The sequence below is a fragment of the Trichechus manatus genome, unplaced genomic scaffold (assembly GCF_000243295.1).
Source record: "Trichechus manatus latirostris isolate Lorelei unplaced genomic scaffold, TriManLat1.0 scaffold00001, whole genome shotgun sequence".
Classification (NCBI taxonomy): Eukaryota; Metazoa; Chordata; class Mammalia; order Sirenia; family Trichechidae; genus Trichechus; species Trichechus manatus.
The window spans coordinates 28,829,840-28,845,261 of NW_004443937.1; the positions used below are offsets into that span (position 1 = coordinate 28,829,840).

The window sequence follows — 15,422 nt, forward strand, 5'->3', positions numbered from 1 at the left end:
ATTGGTGGTAGCTGGGCACCATCTAGTTCTTCTGGTCTCAGGCTGATGGAGTCTCTGGTTTATGTGGCCCTTTCTGTCTCTTGGGCTAATATTTTCGTTGTGTCTTTGGTGTTCTTCATTCTCCTTTGCTCCAGGTGGATTGGGACCAATTGATGCATCTTAGATGGCCGCTCACTAGCTTTTAAGACCGCAGACGCCACTCACCAAAGTGAGATGCAGAACATTTCTTAATAAACTTTGTTATGTCAATTGTGATAATCATTATTTTTTGAGCCGATCTTTTATTTACCTACAACGCGACCTCGGGTTAGTTTCGGTTTAAGGTTTGAACAGTATCTCAGGGCAAGAGTCTCGGGAAGTCCTCCAATCTCAACCAGTCTAGTAGGTCCTTTTTCTTTCTTTTTTTTAGGAATTTGAGGTTCTGTTCCACATTTTTCTCCCATTCTGCCAGAATCTGTCTGTTGTGGCCCTGATCAGAATGGCTGGTGGTAGTAGCTGGGCATCATCTAGTTATTCTGGTCTCAGGGTAGATAAGGCTGTGTTTCATTGTCATGTAGGCTAGTTTTTTCTTTGAATCTTTGGTTTCCTTCTTTCTTTTCTGCTCTGGATGAGTAGAGACCAATAGTTGTATCTTAGATGGTCGCTTGTCTTAGTCATCTAGTGCTGCTGTAACACAAATACCACAAGTTGATGGCTTTAACAAAGAGAAATTTATTTCTTCACAGTAAAGTAGGCTAAAAGCCCACATTCAGGGTGTCAGCTCCAGGGGAAGTTTTTCTCTCTCTGTCGGCCTTCTCATCAATGTTCCCCCGGACTAGGAGCTTCTTCGCACAGGGACCCCAGGTCCAAAGGACGCGCTCTGCTCCTGGCACTGCTTTCTTGGTGGTATGAGGTCCCCACTCTCTGCTCGCTTCTCTTTCCTTTAATCTCTTATAAGATAAAAGGTGATGCAGGCCACACCTCAGGGAAACTCCCTTTACATTGGATCAGGGACGTGACCTTAGTAAGGGTGTTCAATCCCACCCTTATCCTCTTTAACAGAATCTAATTTTACCTCATTAACCACAGGCAGAGTTTAGGATTTACAACATATAGGATAATCACAAATTAGAGGACAACCACATGACACTGGGAATCATGACCCAGCCAAAATTGATGCACGTATTTTTTAGGGACACAATTCAATCCATGACCCCGCTTGCAAGCTTTTAAGACCCCAGACACTACTCACTAAACAAGGATGTAGAACATAACTTTATGAGCTGTATTATGTGAATTGTCCAAGATGTCTCACAAGACTATGGTCCTAATCCTTCAAACCCAGAAATCCAGTCCTGTGAGGTATTTGGTTATGTCTAAGGAGTATCCGTAACTGTGTCCCTTATGTGCTTTATTATACATGTAAGTATTTGTGCATAGTCACATAGATACATATACATATGCATACACCTATATATACACGCATATATACATACCTACCTATATACCGTATTTTTACGCAAGCAATGCACGCCTTCTGTGTTCATTTGCTGGCTATGCCCTCCCTTGCGAGATATTTTCATAAGTATACTATGCTCATTTTTTTTTACAGCAACGTGAAAGAGGACTGGCATGACAGCGCTTGTGATGGTGCCTCATGGGGGGAAAGCACAGCTGGCAAACAAATGCAAAAGGCGTGCATTATTTGCATAAAAATACGAGTTGTGTGTGTGGATGTATATACATATATATGTGTGTATATATGTATGTGTGTGTGTGTGTATATATATATATATGTATATATATATACCCACACACACAAATATATCTCTGTGCTTATTTTTTGGTTCCACTATTTTTCTTTATGGTGCTGATTTAAATGAGCTGGTATAAGTTAGTTTACCAGTCTTTGGGAGTTGGTTCTCGCAACTCATACATAGTCAGGTCTCGTGGTTGTTTAGGGTTCATTTTCTTATTTAAATTTATTTACTTTTGTAAATGTGGAAAATGCACATTTTTCTGAAGGTTATGTTCTGCCTTTCTTATATACTTGTATACTTGGGAATTTTTGAATGATTACATTATACTCATTCAACATTTTTGAATATCTGTAAACCTAGCAGCCTTTCCCTAGGCATGAGGAGATGATGTTAATGTCACAGGTGTCCTTTTGCAGCTAATTTAATTGACTTAAACGTTAAATTTCTTATATATGTAATCTAAGCAAGGAGGGTTATGCTTAAAAATTGGACAATGAAAATATTATCTTTTAAAATTGATTTTACCCATCTCTACTCAGGTTTCTGTTATTTTGGATACTGATACTAAGACAGTTTAACCAAATAATGGGTTTTGAGTATGTTAAAGTTGAGTGACATATGATTTATTGTCTAAATCATAACTCTTTCAAGAGTACAAGAGGAGACTGTTAGTAATTATGCCAGCATAATGGGCATAACTGGGAGGTTATAGGAGACTTTTTCTCATAAGTTAAAGTCTTTTTGATAACTTGAAATGGAGGGGAATCAGTTGGAGCAGAGACTTTAGTAAATATGGAAAATGCAGATTTTTCTGAATTATACCGTTGTATGGTTTAGACTGAGATGACATCTTTTGTTTTGTTCTTAAATTTGTGTATAGATGGCATGTTTGATAAATGACATCTGGCTTAAATTTCTTTGCTATTTGTTCATTCAGAAAGGGAAAATTATAGTTTCAGAAAAATGTTTTCCCTTTCATTTTAAGTATGATTTGGAGAATATGTTAGTGTTTTTCCTCTTGATTATAAAGTACTATTCAGTGCTGTTTCTCTTAATGTTCTGCTTTACTATTTCAAGAGACTTGGTCTTAGCACACTTGCATTCTAAGGATCTGAAATAAAATTTTAGGACTCAGAACAAAGTTTGTTGTTTTTCTTATTCTCATGCTGCAAGTCATTTTCATTTCTGATCTTGAGTATCTGTATTGCATAGTAGTTTCATTTTGTACACTAAATAAATATTTATTTGTGAAATAATTTTATTCTGAATTCAAGGATCAAGATTACAGGACTGGCCCAAGTGAGGAGAAACCAAGCAGGCTTATTCGATTAAGTGGGGTGTCTGAAAACACCACAAAGGAAGAGGTGAGATACTTTTTTTTTAATCAATTAAATTTTTTAATTTTTATATTGAAAAATTCTATAATTCACAGGATGATACAGAGAAATGTACAGGGAGAACTTGTGCATTCTTCACCCAGCGTCCTCCAGCGTTAACATCTTGCCTAACAGTAGTATATCTAAACCAGGAAACTGACATTGGTACAATCCATAGAGCTTCTTCAGTTTCCACCAGTTATATAGTCATTGAGGTGAGGTTTATTTAAAGAAAAAAAATACGACAAATGATTGCTATTCTTAGATCTGGTAATCATCCTTTAGGGCATAATCCAAGCAGGGAAGGTTGAAATCATACATGAAGATGCAGCTTATTTACATTAGTAAAAACTGGGAGCTGCCTAACTGCCCAGTGTTCAAGAAATGGCTAACTAAATTATGGCTGAACTTATAGAAGAATTGGTTAGAATATTATAACAATAACAGCTAATAGATTTTGTATGCTTACTCTGTGCCAGCATTGTGTGATACTTATGATTATTAGTTTATTTAATTATTACAGTATCCTTCCTATGAGTAAGTATTCTTCATTAATTCACTCAAAATACTAACACTGTTGTGTGCCAAGCACTGCTCAAGGCACCGAGTGATATAAAAGTCAGCATGATAAATTTGCTACTTCCATGGATAATAAAAAAGTAAGCAAGTAAATAAATAACGTAATTTCAGGCAGTGATGAATGCTTTCAAACTAAAGTAAGAGTTTAGAGCAGCACTGGTACAGGGGCTGTTTTAGATTGGGTGGTTAGGAAAGCCATTGTTGAGGAAGTGAAATGTGAACCCAAGCCTGAATGCTGTGAGAGAACATTTGAAGATGAGGAAGAGAACTGACCAGGCCAAGGGAGTTCAAGTACCATGGCTCTGAACTGGAATAAACTGAAACCAGGCACTGAAAGGTTAAGTAACCTGCCTAAGGTTACACAGCAAGTGAGCAGGAGAGCTTGGGTTTGGAATGCAGGCAGTTTGATTTCATAACTTCTTGAAGGTTATGCTATTCAGCCTTTTTCATATACATGGGAAATTTTGAGTAATTACACTCATTCAACATTTTTGAATGCCTGTAGTGTGCTTGGCTTGATTTTTGCCTTTATGAAGTAATGGCTTTAAATTGTGTAGAATGAAAACCAGTAGGGAAAATATAATCTTCAGGGTTTGACTGCAATTTATATCATTAGTATAAACACTTTATTCTTGCAGATTCTTAACGCCTTTCGGACTCCCGATGGCATTCCTATAAAGGACTTGCAGTTGAAGGAGTATACCACAGGTGAGGTTCTTTATATGCATGTGGCCTTGGGGTTAGGAAGGGTCTTTGTCAGATCTCTATAGCATGCGCTACTCAAAATTCTTAAGAAACCACAATTAAGATTTCCAGAAGCCTCCAGATGCCTTCAAGTAACAGCCAGCTTTAGTCTTAGCTGTGGTTCTTTGGGGATGTTTATCCACACATGTGCAATGTGGATGCATGTTCCAGTTCTCAGTGCCTAATAGATACAAAGTGAGTGTTGCAGCATTTGTCCCTGAGTATATTTTATGTAATTAAATCATTAAATTTACTCTTTATATTCTTCATCATGGTGGAATATTTAACTCTGAGCACAATAGGATTTAATAAACTTGCTATGTATTTTACATTTCATTGTTTTAGAGGGAAGTTGACACCTTCCCAAAGAAAATGTACAAATTAGTGGTTTCTTGAATTTTCAGTCTTGTTCTGAGAATGGAGTCCTGCTGTGGCTATTTTGTTGAAATCCATGAACAAATCCAGAAGAGCTTTCTCTTTGACCTCTATTCTGTGGTCTGAAATCACAGATCACACTTTTCAGAGTATTCTTCTAGTATTTCAGGGTACCAGGTTCAGTTAGCTCCTTCAAATCTTATTATAGAAAAGGTAGTGAAAAGTGAAATGCCAAGCATTCAAGGTTTTGGCTGGGTCTTTTAGGGCTCCATAATATGAAATAGTTTAAAAATAAATACATTCTTTAGGTGATCTATTTTGTAGAATTTTAAGTTGAAGAAAGAACATTAATTTTTTTCATAGAACTTGAAGTTTTAGTAACTCAGTTAAAGAAGTCTTCAGCTCAGAGCGTATTAGTATATGCTTTTAAACAGTTTACCATGGAATAACATTTTTGCTTTACCAATATAGCTTCTCCTTCAGATTGGTTCTGCAGAGGGAAATTATCTGCAAAATAAGTTTTTATGCTTGAAAGAATCTGGTCTTCATGTTAAGCACAGACTTTTTTTTTTTTTTTTGCAATTTGAGAAGAAACTCAAAAGCAGTATTTCTCAGACAGCTAATTATTTCTATGTTTTAAAAGCATCAACCCTGAATTTATGGAAACATGACTAAGAGTAGTTATATTGTTCTTGTATACCTCACTTCTGTGGGTTACTTTCATGCTGGTGGTGCTCCCCGCCCCCATTGGAAGTTAGAAGTACAGTAATGTACTTTTTTTTTTTTTGCATGTGTCTCATACACTTTCTTGATTTACTTTGGAAACTGAAAGTACAATTTACAGGCAGGAGTTGCATTTTAACTCACGGGGTAATAGCCTCATCTTTGAGCTTGTTTCATGAACTGTACTTTCATTGAGTATTGGTGTATTTCGAAAAGAAGAGAAGTCTTGATGTTTAAATAGCAGCAGTCTAAACTCTTTGGCTTTTTAGTATTCATTGGATTGACTTTCAGTTTGTATTGTCAGATTTGTTAACAGAGTAAAAAATGTATTTATGTGTAGGGTACAGATGGAAACCCTGGTGGCGTAGTGGTTAAGAGCTACGGCTGCTAACCAGACGGTCGGCAGTTCGAATCCACCAGGCGCTCCTTGGAAACTATGGGGCAGTTCTATTCTGTCCTGTAGGGTCGCTATGAGTCGGAGTTGACTTGATGGCAACGGGCTTTTTTAGGGTCCAAAGAAGAAGTTCTTAAATTTGCGGCTGTGGTGGCTATTTGAATGATAATTGGCAGACCAAAGATGAAATCTTCAGGACAGTGGTAAAAGAAAAATACACCTTTCAAGACATGCAATCTTGGCATTTTATTATATGAAATAAAGGGTATTTTAGGTATTTAAATATCTATATTGTTATTCTTTTTTTTAATGAAAGAATTGAATTACCAGCCCCATGTTACCTATATTACATCTCTATGTGGCAAGTAGAATGAACTTTTGAAAATATCAGTTAGATCATGTTATTCCTATGCCTAAAATACTCTTAACAGCCATTGATCTCACTTAGAAGAAATTCCAAATTCCTCGTTCTCACTTACAAAGCCCTGCATGATCTGGCCCTTGCCTGTTTGATCTCATCCCCTACCGCTCTCCACCTTACCTATTATGTTCTTGCCACACTGAGCCAGTCTCTAAACCCTGACCAAGACAAACATCTTTCTGTCTCAGGGCCTTTGCGCTGGCTCTTCCCTCTGATCTTTACTTGTCTTACGAGGTTTTGTTCTTGGTTTCATTTTCACCTCTAGAGGCCTTGCCTCACCATCCAGTCTAAAATCACCTCTCACTCTCCATCTTATCCTATTTTCCATTGTAGGATTTATCACTTATATTTTTCTCAGTGGTTTTGTATGCCTTATTCCTCCCATTAGAGAGTTAGTACCATGATAGCAGGAAACTTGTCTATCTTGTTCCCTGCTGTTTCCCAATGCTTGACACTCTGCCTGGCACTTGGTCGCTTCCCAGTATGCATGGAATGAATAAATGAGTATATGTCTGTGTTGTGTGTGGAGAGCAGCTGTGATCTCTTCACAGGTGAGAAGCATTAAATGGTATTTTAGGTTTTACAGCAGTGTAGTTTTTAAATATCTACTGAAGAATATGCCTTGTAACAACCAGGTGTACTGAGAACTTTAGCATTTAATTTTTAAAGGATTGTGTGTGAATTTCAGTGGAAAAGGTGAAACTATTATAAATGAAAAGTGCCAATTATTTTTTTAGGCTGGATGATAACCTGCAGAGACCGTGCAGGGTGGGCATTGCCTGTGAGACTGGGGATGTTGGGGCAGAGTTCATGCTTTCAGTTGATGTAACGGGGAGCTGATCTATAACAGAAAAGATTAATGTGTGTTTACTAACTCTAATAATGTACTAATTTAACTTTTGCCCCCACAACTTTGGTCTAAAACCTGTGGGTCAGATGAGTTTATGAAATTGTCTGATTTAGAAAATTAATACACATTTAGAAAGATACATCATACATAATTTAATTCTCCCAGTGGGAATGTATACTCAGACAGAGTAATACTTCTGCAGCAAAATGTATGAACAGTCTCAATGAGAGGACTAAATAAAGACTATAAAGAGACTCTGTAGTGTAGGTCAGAATTTCCTTCCAAATGACTTCACTGCAAATTTACCAAAAAACCCTAGATATTTAAGGGCTTTTGGATTTTGAAATTGCAGTTAAGGGATTGTGAACCTGCGTATGATCTGTGTATCTGAGTTCTTCATTTTCCATTTGCAAATATTTTAGAACACCATTAGTTGTAAATTACCTTGAATTATATGATTATATTCCTGGAAAAAGGAGTAAAACGTCTTTGGTGAATGGACAAACTCTGGTATATCCATACAATGGAAAACTACTCAAAAATAAAAATGAAGAAACTACTCATACACTTAACAGCATGGATGAATCTCAAAGGCATTGTGCTGAATGAAAAAAAACAGACTCAAAAGGCTGTGTACTGCCATAAAAAGGAATAAAGTACTGGTATATGCTACAATATAGGTGAACCTTGCAAACATTATGCTGGGTGAAAGATGTCAGACCACATATTGTGTGATTCCATTTATATGAAATATCCACAATAGGCACATCCATAGAGACAGAAAGCAGATTACTGGTTGCCAGGGCCTAGGTGAAGGGGGAATAGGGAGTAACTGCTTAACTGGTACAGGGTTTCCTTTTAGGGTGATGAAATGTTCTGGAACTAGATAGTGGTGATGGTTACACAACATTGTAAACATGCTAAATGTCAATGAATTGTACACTTTAAAGTGGTGAATTTTATGTTCTGTGTATTTTACCACAATTAGAAAAAAAAAAGGCTACATACTATATGACTCCATTTATATGACATTCTAGAAAACGCAAAATTATAGAGATAGAAAACAGTGGCTGCCAGGGTGTTGAGGGAGGCACTGGGCTATAAAGTGGCAGCATGAGGGAATTTTGGGGGGTTATGGAACTGTTCTATATCTTGATTGTGGTGGTGGTATATCCGTGTTAAATTCACTAAAGTTGTTAACTACTATTTGTATAAGAGAGCATCCTTATTCTTAGGAAGTACACACTGAAGTTTTTAGGAGTAAAGGACCATGAAATATGCCGCTTTCTCTCATATGACTTAGAAAAATAGATTTGATAGATAAAAGGGAGTAAGAGTAATGATAAAGCAAATGGGGCAAAATGTTATTAATAGGTGAATCTGGGTAAAGGGTATGTGACTGTGTTCCTTGTACTATTGTTCTTCTAACTTTTTTGTAATTTTGAAATTATTTCCAATAAAAAGTTGAACAGCTGACATAAAGCTGAGGTATTTTGTTTACTTAAACAATCAGGCAGAAAGCTTGCAAGTTGAAGACCACAATGAACAGCTTCTGTGATCAAGTGCCCTGTTCTAGAGCAGTGGTGCTCAAAGTGGTCCTGGACCAGCAGCATCTGCACCACCTGGGAATTTGTTAGAAATACAAACTCCCCTGCCCGCCACCCCCCCAATCAAAAACTCTGGGGGTGGGTTCCAGCAGTCTGTGCTTTAACAAGTCCTCCAGGTGATTCTGATGTGCCCTGAAATGAGAGGAACACTGCAGTAGATTGTTCGGATTCTTTAGTCTTTAACTTTTTTGCACAGCTTGAAAGTGACTTAATAAGCAAGTAGTCCTTCTGTAAGTAGAAAAGGCTAATGCTTGTGTGCCTTGGGAGCCCATGCCAAGCACATGCCTTGCCTGTCTGATATGTCATTTCCCCTGCTGTACATGGCTGCGGCAGGAGCTGGAATGGTGTTATTTCATGTTCTTAGTTGTTCTTTCTGCTTGTATAGTATACTTTCTCCAGAGAGCTTGGAATCGTTATGTATCTTCTCATTCTCACAGTGTTTCTGTGAGATGTGAATGCAGACAGAATTGCTCTTGGTTTTTAGGTAGACTTTCAGAATATGGAGTACATAAGCTTGCTGTGATTCCCCCCTCCCCCCCCCCCAAAAGGGATTTATACCATTTAGTCAATTTAAATAAAAATGATACTTCCAGCTTCTGGATTATGTTTCCTAATAAGTCTCAAACATGGAAAGTTATTCTGTAGTAACTGAAGTACTACAGAATTATTTTAGTACTGTTTCATTAACTGGTATCACAAAGAGGATTACTAAGATGGTGTTAGTAGGCAGAAGCAATATTTTCTTCGATTATCAGTGTTCACATGGTGAATGGGCACTATGCAGTTTCTGTGGCACTGGGAAGGAAATTTCTTTGGAAGTGAGCATTTGCAGTGGCCAGGTTCCTTGATCTCTTACTCTGGCATTTTGGATATACTGAAAGTGACATTGTATCAGAGGCCCCCTGTACTCTGCATTTCTTAAGGGTAACAGGCTACTATCCTTTCATTGTTCACAACTGAAATGGTTTGAGTTTTTTACCTCCGTACTGGTTAAACAAAAGTGCCTTGAGAAGAAAAACTTAGAATCGTTTAATTTAGGGGCAAAAATGCATTGTGTAATTGGAGAATTGGCATTAATAACACAAAAATAGGCCTAGTTTATGGTATCCCAAGTGGAGTAGCTAAAAATACAATAATTTAACACCATTTGGAAAAAATAAAGTATAATTGGAAAATGTAAATACACCTCTTTGCAGTGTTTTTGGCATTTACAGAACAGATGGGTAAACATTTTTAGTTTCCCGGGAAAAACTGGCCATAGGCTGATTGGAAAATAACACATTACTTGTCACCTCTTCTAAAACTGCAGAAGGTGCTGTTTTCAACCAAGAGTCTTATCAGGTTTGGTACCACATTTGGGGAAGATATTTACAGATAAGCCTTAAGGAAAGGTGGCTGAGCTTAAAAAATAAGAATGTCTGGGAAGCCAAGAGGCATTTTTTAGGGCTGGGCGATTCTCATGGAGGCAGTGGATGGACCCGGTGGCGGAATGGAGACCAACACGCTCAGTGAAGAATCCCATGATGCGGTGCTGAAGGGATCAGGTGAGACTGGGGAGAGGTACTGGAATTAGGATTAATTTTGATCATCTTTGGAATTACCTGTGATTTGGCTTATTTACTTCCTTTTTAAAGTTTCCAACCCCAAAGGTTTTGAGTAGAGGGTTAGAGAATATGGGTATTTTGTGATTCCCATGCTAATTTTAAGGAATTACCTCTCATATTAGAGTGCCTTGGTGTAGATGCTGGGAATGAAAAACTTGGCTAAGTACCTTGAGCAGAGACGTGATTGAGTTGTCTCTGGTCATGATATATTTGAACCTCGTTAGGTGGTGTGCCACTTGCTGCAGAATAGGGGCTCACTGGACTCTTGGGTCCCTGTAGACCCTGTGAGAGCAGTAAGGCACTAAGGTTTAGTGTCCAAGGGGAGTTTGAGGTTCAGTTCTGCCAGCTAGTGAGGGGAGGGATGGCCTAAGAGAGAACAAGTATCTTTCCAGGGCTTGCTGCTGACTTTAAAGGAGAATGCCAGTACTGTCTTGAAAAGCAAGGCTTTAGGATTACTGGTTTAACTTAACTCAAATAGCTCCCCCCCCACCCCCCCTTTTTGAGTAGTTAGCCTTCCTCGTGCTTGAGATGAAACTCACTTTTTGTTCTGGGAGTTTGACTTGTTGGTCAGTTTGATACTTTTTGTTGAAACCCCTTAAGTTAGCAAGGATGGCTAGTGGTAGTTTGCAGTGAACAGCTGCTGTCAGCAAGTATACTATATAGCAGTTGTTCTCACTGGTAGGGAACTTTTAATACCATCATTGACTTTTATTGGACTGCCTGCATGCTACCTTTCCACGGGGATTTTGGATATAGAGTCCCATTCTGGATCTGAGAATGGGACATCTTCATAACCCAGGGCATCACTCTATTCAGAAATGAGGACCACCAGTTCTGTAGATTTTAGTTAGTACACTATGTAGCCTTGGGGGTCTCTACCTAAACCACACATAAGACTTGGAGGTAGGACAGATAGCTGTTTTGAGAATATAGCATGACAATGATGCAAAACGCCTTAATATGTTTTTCTACTAGAATTCTTAAATTATAGACTGTTTTGGAGGATGGGATGTTTTTCTGAGTAGGAGTTGAGATGTCACATGCATTCGATTTGAGTGTGAGTAGTGGGTTTTAGAAAAGGGACTGTCTTGTACCTTGGTGTCTCCCTACCCCCCATTCTTCCTTTTTCCTGTAACTCGTTGCCGTCAAGTCTATTCTGACTCATAGTGACGCTATAGGACAGCATAGAACTTCCCCATAGGGTTTCCAAGGAGTGGCTAGTGGATTCGAACTGCCGACCTTTACCTACAAGAATATCCCCAAAGTTAGGGAATAATTTATTTTTTATTATAGCAGCCTTAGATGGAGTATCTTAAGATACTGCTCTATTTCTGATTGCTTTGCTTGCCTTTTAGAGGCCCAGAGAGGAAATAAAATCATGAAGTCTTTTGGCCTCCAGTGGAGGACATGCCTCTCCCAAGGCCTTTCTAACGTTTTTATACTATATGATGATAATCTAGGTTCTCAGAGTAGATGGTGGGAGTGATGATAGGAAGCAGGAGCATACTAAATTTGGGTGGGTTTTTTTTTTCCCCAGATGAAATTCAATACCATGGGCTAACCTCCTTGAAGTCTGGATTTGGGGATACACTACAGTCTCACCTGACCAGGGAATGTGAATGTGTCACCTGACCCTAAGAAACATGGTTGGAGATAGGCTTCGGTAGGGCTCAGGCAATGGCTAGGCGTAACGGAGATGTTTTAGGATGAGATTTTGCCCCTTGTCCAGGCAGAAATGCAGCAGGGAATCTCATTAAGTATAATAGTGTTTTCTGGGAGAAAAGGATTAAGTTCAGCCAACTGCCAAGGGTGCATGGTCATGATAAAAGATGATCTGACGACATTATTTAAAGCAAATTCTAAGGGAAAAATTGTACGATCAGCCTTACTATTGAGGAAAACATGGCCTGGGGCATGAAAACTGTAGCAGTTGATAAAGCCAGAAAAGCACTGATTAAAGAAGTTTCCCAATTTTGTATCTTCTGGAATATGAATTTTGAGACATACGCAGGTTATATCCTCTTCTCCAGAACGATTTAGCAGAAATGGGTGTTGGAGTTTATCAAATGCCATTTTAGTGTCAATTGAAATGATCATGTGATTCCTTTATTTATGTCCTGGATTGCCCCACAATGATTTATTTTAGATGGGGTTTGCCTCTCTGAGATTGGGGAAGATGGTTGCACTCTTGTTGACAGCCTTCTGTCAGTTCCACTGCCTTGTTGAGTTCCTTGCCCTTCTCCTGGCTTCTGTAGTTCTCACTTGTCTCTTTTGTCAGATACTCAGGTGACTTTGGTTGAGCCTTTCAGGTTTTATAAGGCTTCATGGAGCTTTCTGTGCCTTTTGGTGGTTAGAAGAATTCACTCAAGAGTTTCCTCTGCTGGAGTAGCAAGAAGAAAAGAAAAGGGTCATTAATCAGCCTGTATAGTGCAGGGAACTGCTTGACTCCCATCTTCAGTTCAGGGAGATGAAATCTTCTATGCATTTATCTTAAATGGACAACAAAGAGGCTGTCCATTAAAAACTATTTGCAGGATTTAAAAATTCATTGGCTTTTCTTTGCCTTTCCGCTTGCACTAGAACGTCTGATTTGTGCTCACCCTTTATAGCTTACATTCCCTTTCCCCAGAATGTCAACTAAAACAATTTTTACCTGCTTCCATGTTTCTTGCTTAGGTTATCACTTAAGTCTTCTACCTGATGTAAATATAAGCCTTCTTGGAATTAGCTAGTGGTGATGGTTGTAGTAGTTTGTGGACATACTAAAAAACCCACTGAATTATATATTTTAAAAGGGTGAGTTTTATGGTATTTGAACTCTATCTTAATTTTTAAAAAAGCCTTCTTGAAAATTGGTTGATATGTCATATAAAGATTGAATATAGAGAATGTTCACAGAGATTTAGCACAGATGTTAATGGCCTACTGATTTGTACTTATACCTTCCTGGTAGAGCTCATAATTGATTGTCCCTAGTCTCAGTTTAGTGCATTATACTATGTGCAGGAACTGTTGTTATATTTTTATCTTTTTTAATAAAACAGCAATCTATAACCTTGAAAAACTTATGGTGATTCATCCTTTGGTGTTACCTGCCAAATATGTGCCATTCTGGTTAGCGTATGGTTCTATCATTAAAACTACTGGCCAGCGTTACTGTTTATTGATTCGTTTATTCAGTCAATATCTATGTAGTGTTGAGATGCTAGAGATATGCAGGTGAATATGAGCGATGTAACCTTTGCCCTTCCTAGGGATTCAGTTTTGGTGGAAAATGGGTATCCGGGATGAGTATTCTGTATTCCTCTTCTGAACATGCAGCAATGTCTTGTAATTTCATTTTTTTAAAGGGACCTGGGAGTTCTTACACCTCATGTGTACTGTTTGGCTAAAAGTTTGAAGAATTTGACTACTCTGGATAACTTTTGATGTAGTATTTGGTCATTTCTGATCCTAAAGTCACTGGAGAATGACAAATAATAGGACTTTCAGAGGCAACCAAATTAAAAGAAAATAACACATAAATGAATGCTTGGAGGTAATCATTGGCCAGAGATCAGCAAATAATTGTTTCTCATGTTCCCTGAGTTTCAGAGAGATAAAGTAAAAAAAGCTGTGCTTTTCAGGGGTGTTATAGGAAAAAATAGGGAAGAAAAAATGAAAAATGCATACAGATGGATCTGACTTTTTTTGTGTGTGCTTTGGAAGAAGGCTCATTGTGCTGCTGTTCCAATGCATACTTTAAAAAAAGAATAATTTCAACCTCTAAAATGCAGTTGGGTTGCAAGAATTTGTAAATTTCCAGAGAGGCGCTGTTTCATTCAATCTTGTTGGAGTATGTGGTAGACCTTGGAAAATCTTGAAAGATCTTGGTTATTTCGGTGTTGGAGAAGGTTCCCTGTCCTTTCTTCTTTCTCAAAGAGGGCTCCTTTCCCTTTAGAGGAATTTTTACATAACGGAGAGTGCTTTGAGGTGTTTAGAGCAATCTGAAACCTGATTTCCAAACCATCTCGAAATGTACCTAAGTAATAACCAGGATAAGGAAGAATAACGGTGATACTTCATTTGTAGAACTTAGTCCTGACCCTGTTCAAAGAATGTTAGTTTTTGTTGTGGGATTTCCTGTTCTCTTGACTGTGTTGGGCCTACTGCTTTATTCCCCTTCACCCTCTTTTTTATAAAAAAAAAAAAATTAGTTTTTTATACTACATTGGGCATGGAAAGAGAAAAAAAGATTAATTGGCTTGATCTATATTTTGGGTGGTTCATTAAGTTGCTTAAGGAGGGAGGCGAGGAGCAAGGAATCCAAAGAAAATAAAACAAAATATTCCTTTTGTCCTTGTTTAATTTGAATGTCTGCAAGTGCTTTTGCATTTATCAAAAGTGAACGTTGATTGTCATAGTTGTCAAGTGCGTGTTAGGAAATCTTCAGGTATAGGAGCTGGGGAAGGAGCAATGGAGTAGCACTTCATAGCTATGATGAGAGAAGGTGACTAGATAATGTCATTTTAAAAAGTGAATCAAGCGTCCCTGAATGATGGTGACAGAGTAGGAAAATCATAGCATAGGTTTTGTTAGTTTTTTCCTAGTAAACTATCAGCTAGATTTGTGCTGCAGTCTTTAAACCATTCCCTGCCTTTGTTTGTCTCCAAACCAAAGAAGAAAATATTAGCCAGTTTATCTTATGTCACCCTCCAGGCTACAGAAATTTCAGGCAGTGATGGAGGTATTTTGTGAATCTGTGGTCAGATCATATTTGTGTAAGTATAGGGATATGCTTCTTCAGCCCCAAAGTATTAGTTAACATGTATGTGCAAACTCTGTAAATAAAACATTGGATGAGTAGAACCTTCCGAGAAATTTTCCCCAAAAAGGTACCAACAGACTAAATTTTAATTTGTAAAACCATGTAATGGTGTTATGTTGAAGGAGTAGAGTTTTTGATTCAGTTGTTTGTATTGTTATAATTTATTAAAAATTCTATATTAGAAATTAAAAAAAATTTCTTTT

The 15,422-nt window shown here is 37.9% G+C and overlaps 1 protein-coding gene across 5 annotated transcripts in view; it reads left to right on the top strand.

The window, feature by feature from the left end:
• Nucleotides 1–15,422, top strand: part of RBM6 (RNA binding motif protein 6) — a 105,430-nt gene that overhangs the window by 21,094 nt on the left and 68,914 nt on the right. For 4 of the 5 annotated variants that reach the window (XM_023727002.1, XM_023727008.1, XM_023727007.1 and 1 more), the window contains 2 exons: nt 3,014–3,103; nt 4,333–4,402. In XM_023727002.1, the coding sequence (XP_023582770.1) occupies nt 3,014–3,103; nt 4,333–4,402 (160 nt within the window). Of the gene's footprint in view, nt 1–3,013; nt 3,104–4,332; nt 4,403–15,422 lie in introns of those variants that run through there. The other variant, XM_023727014.1, reaches the window with a different exon arrangement.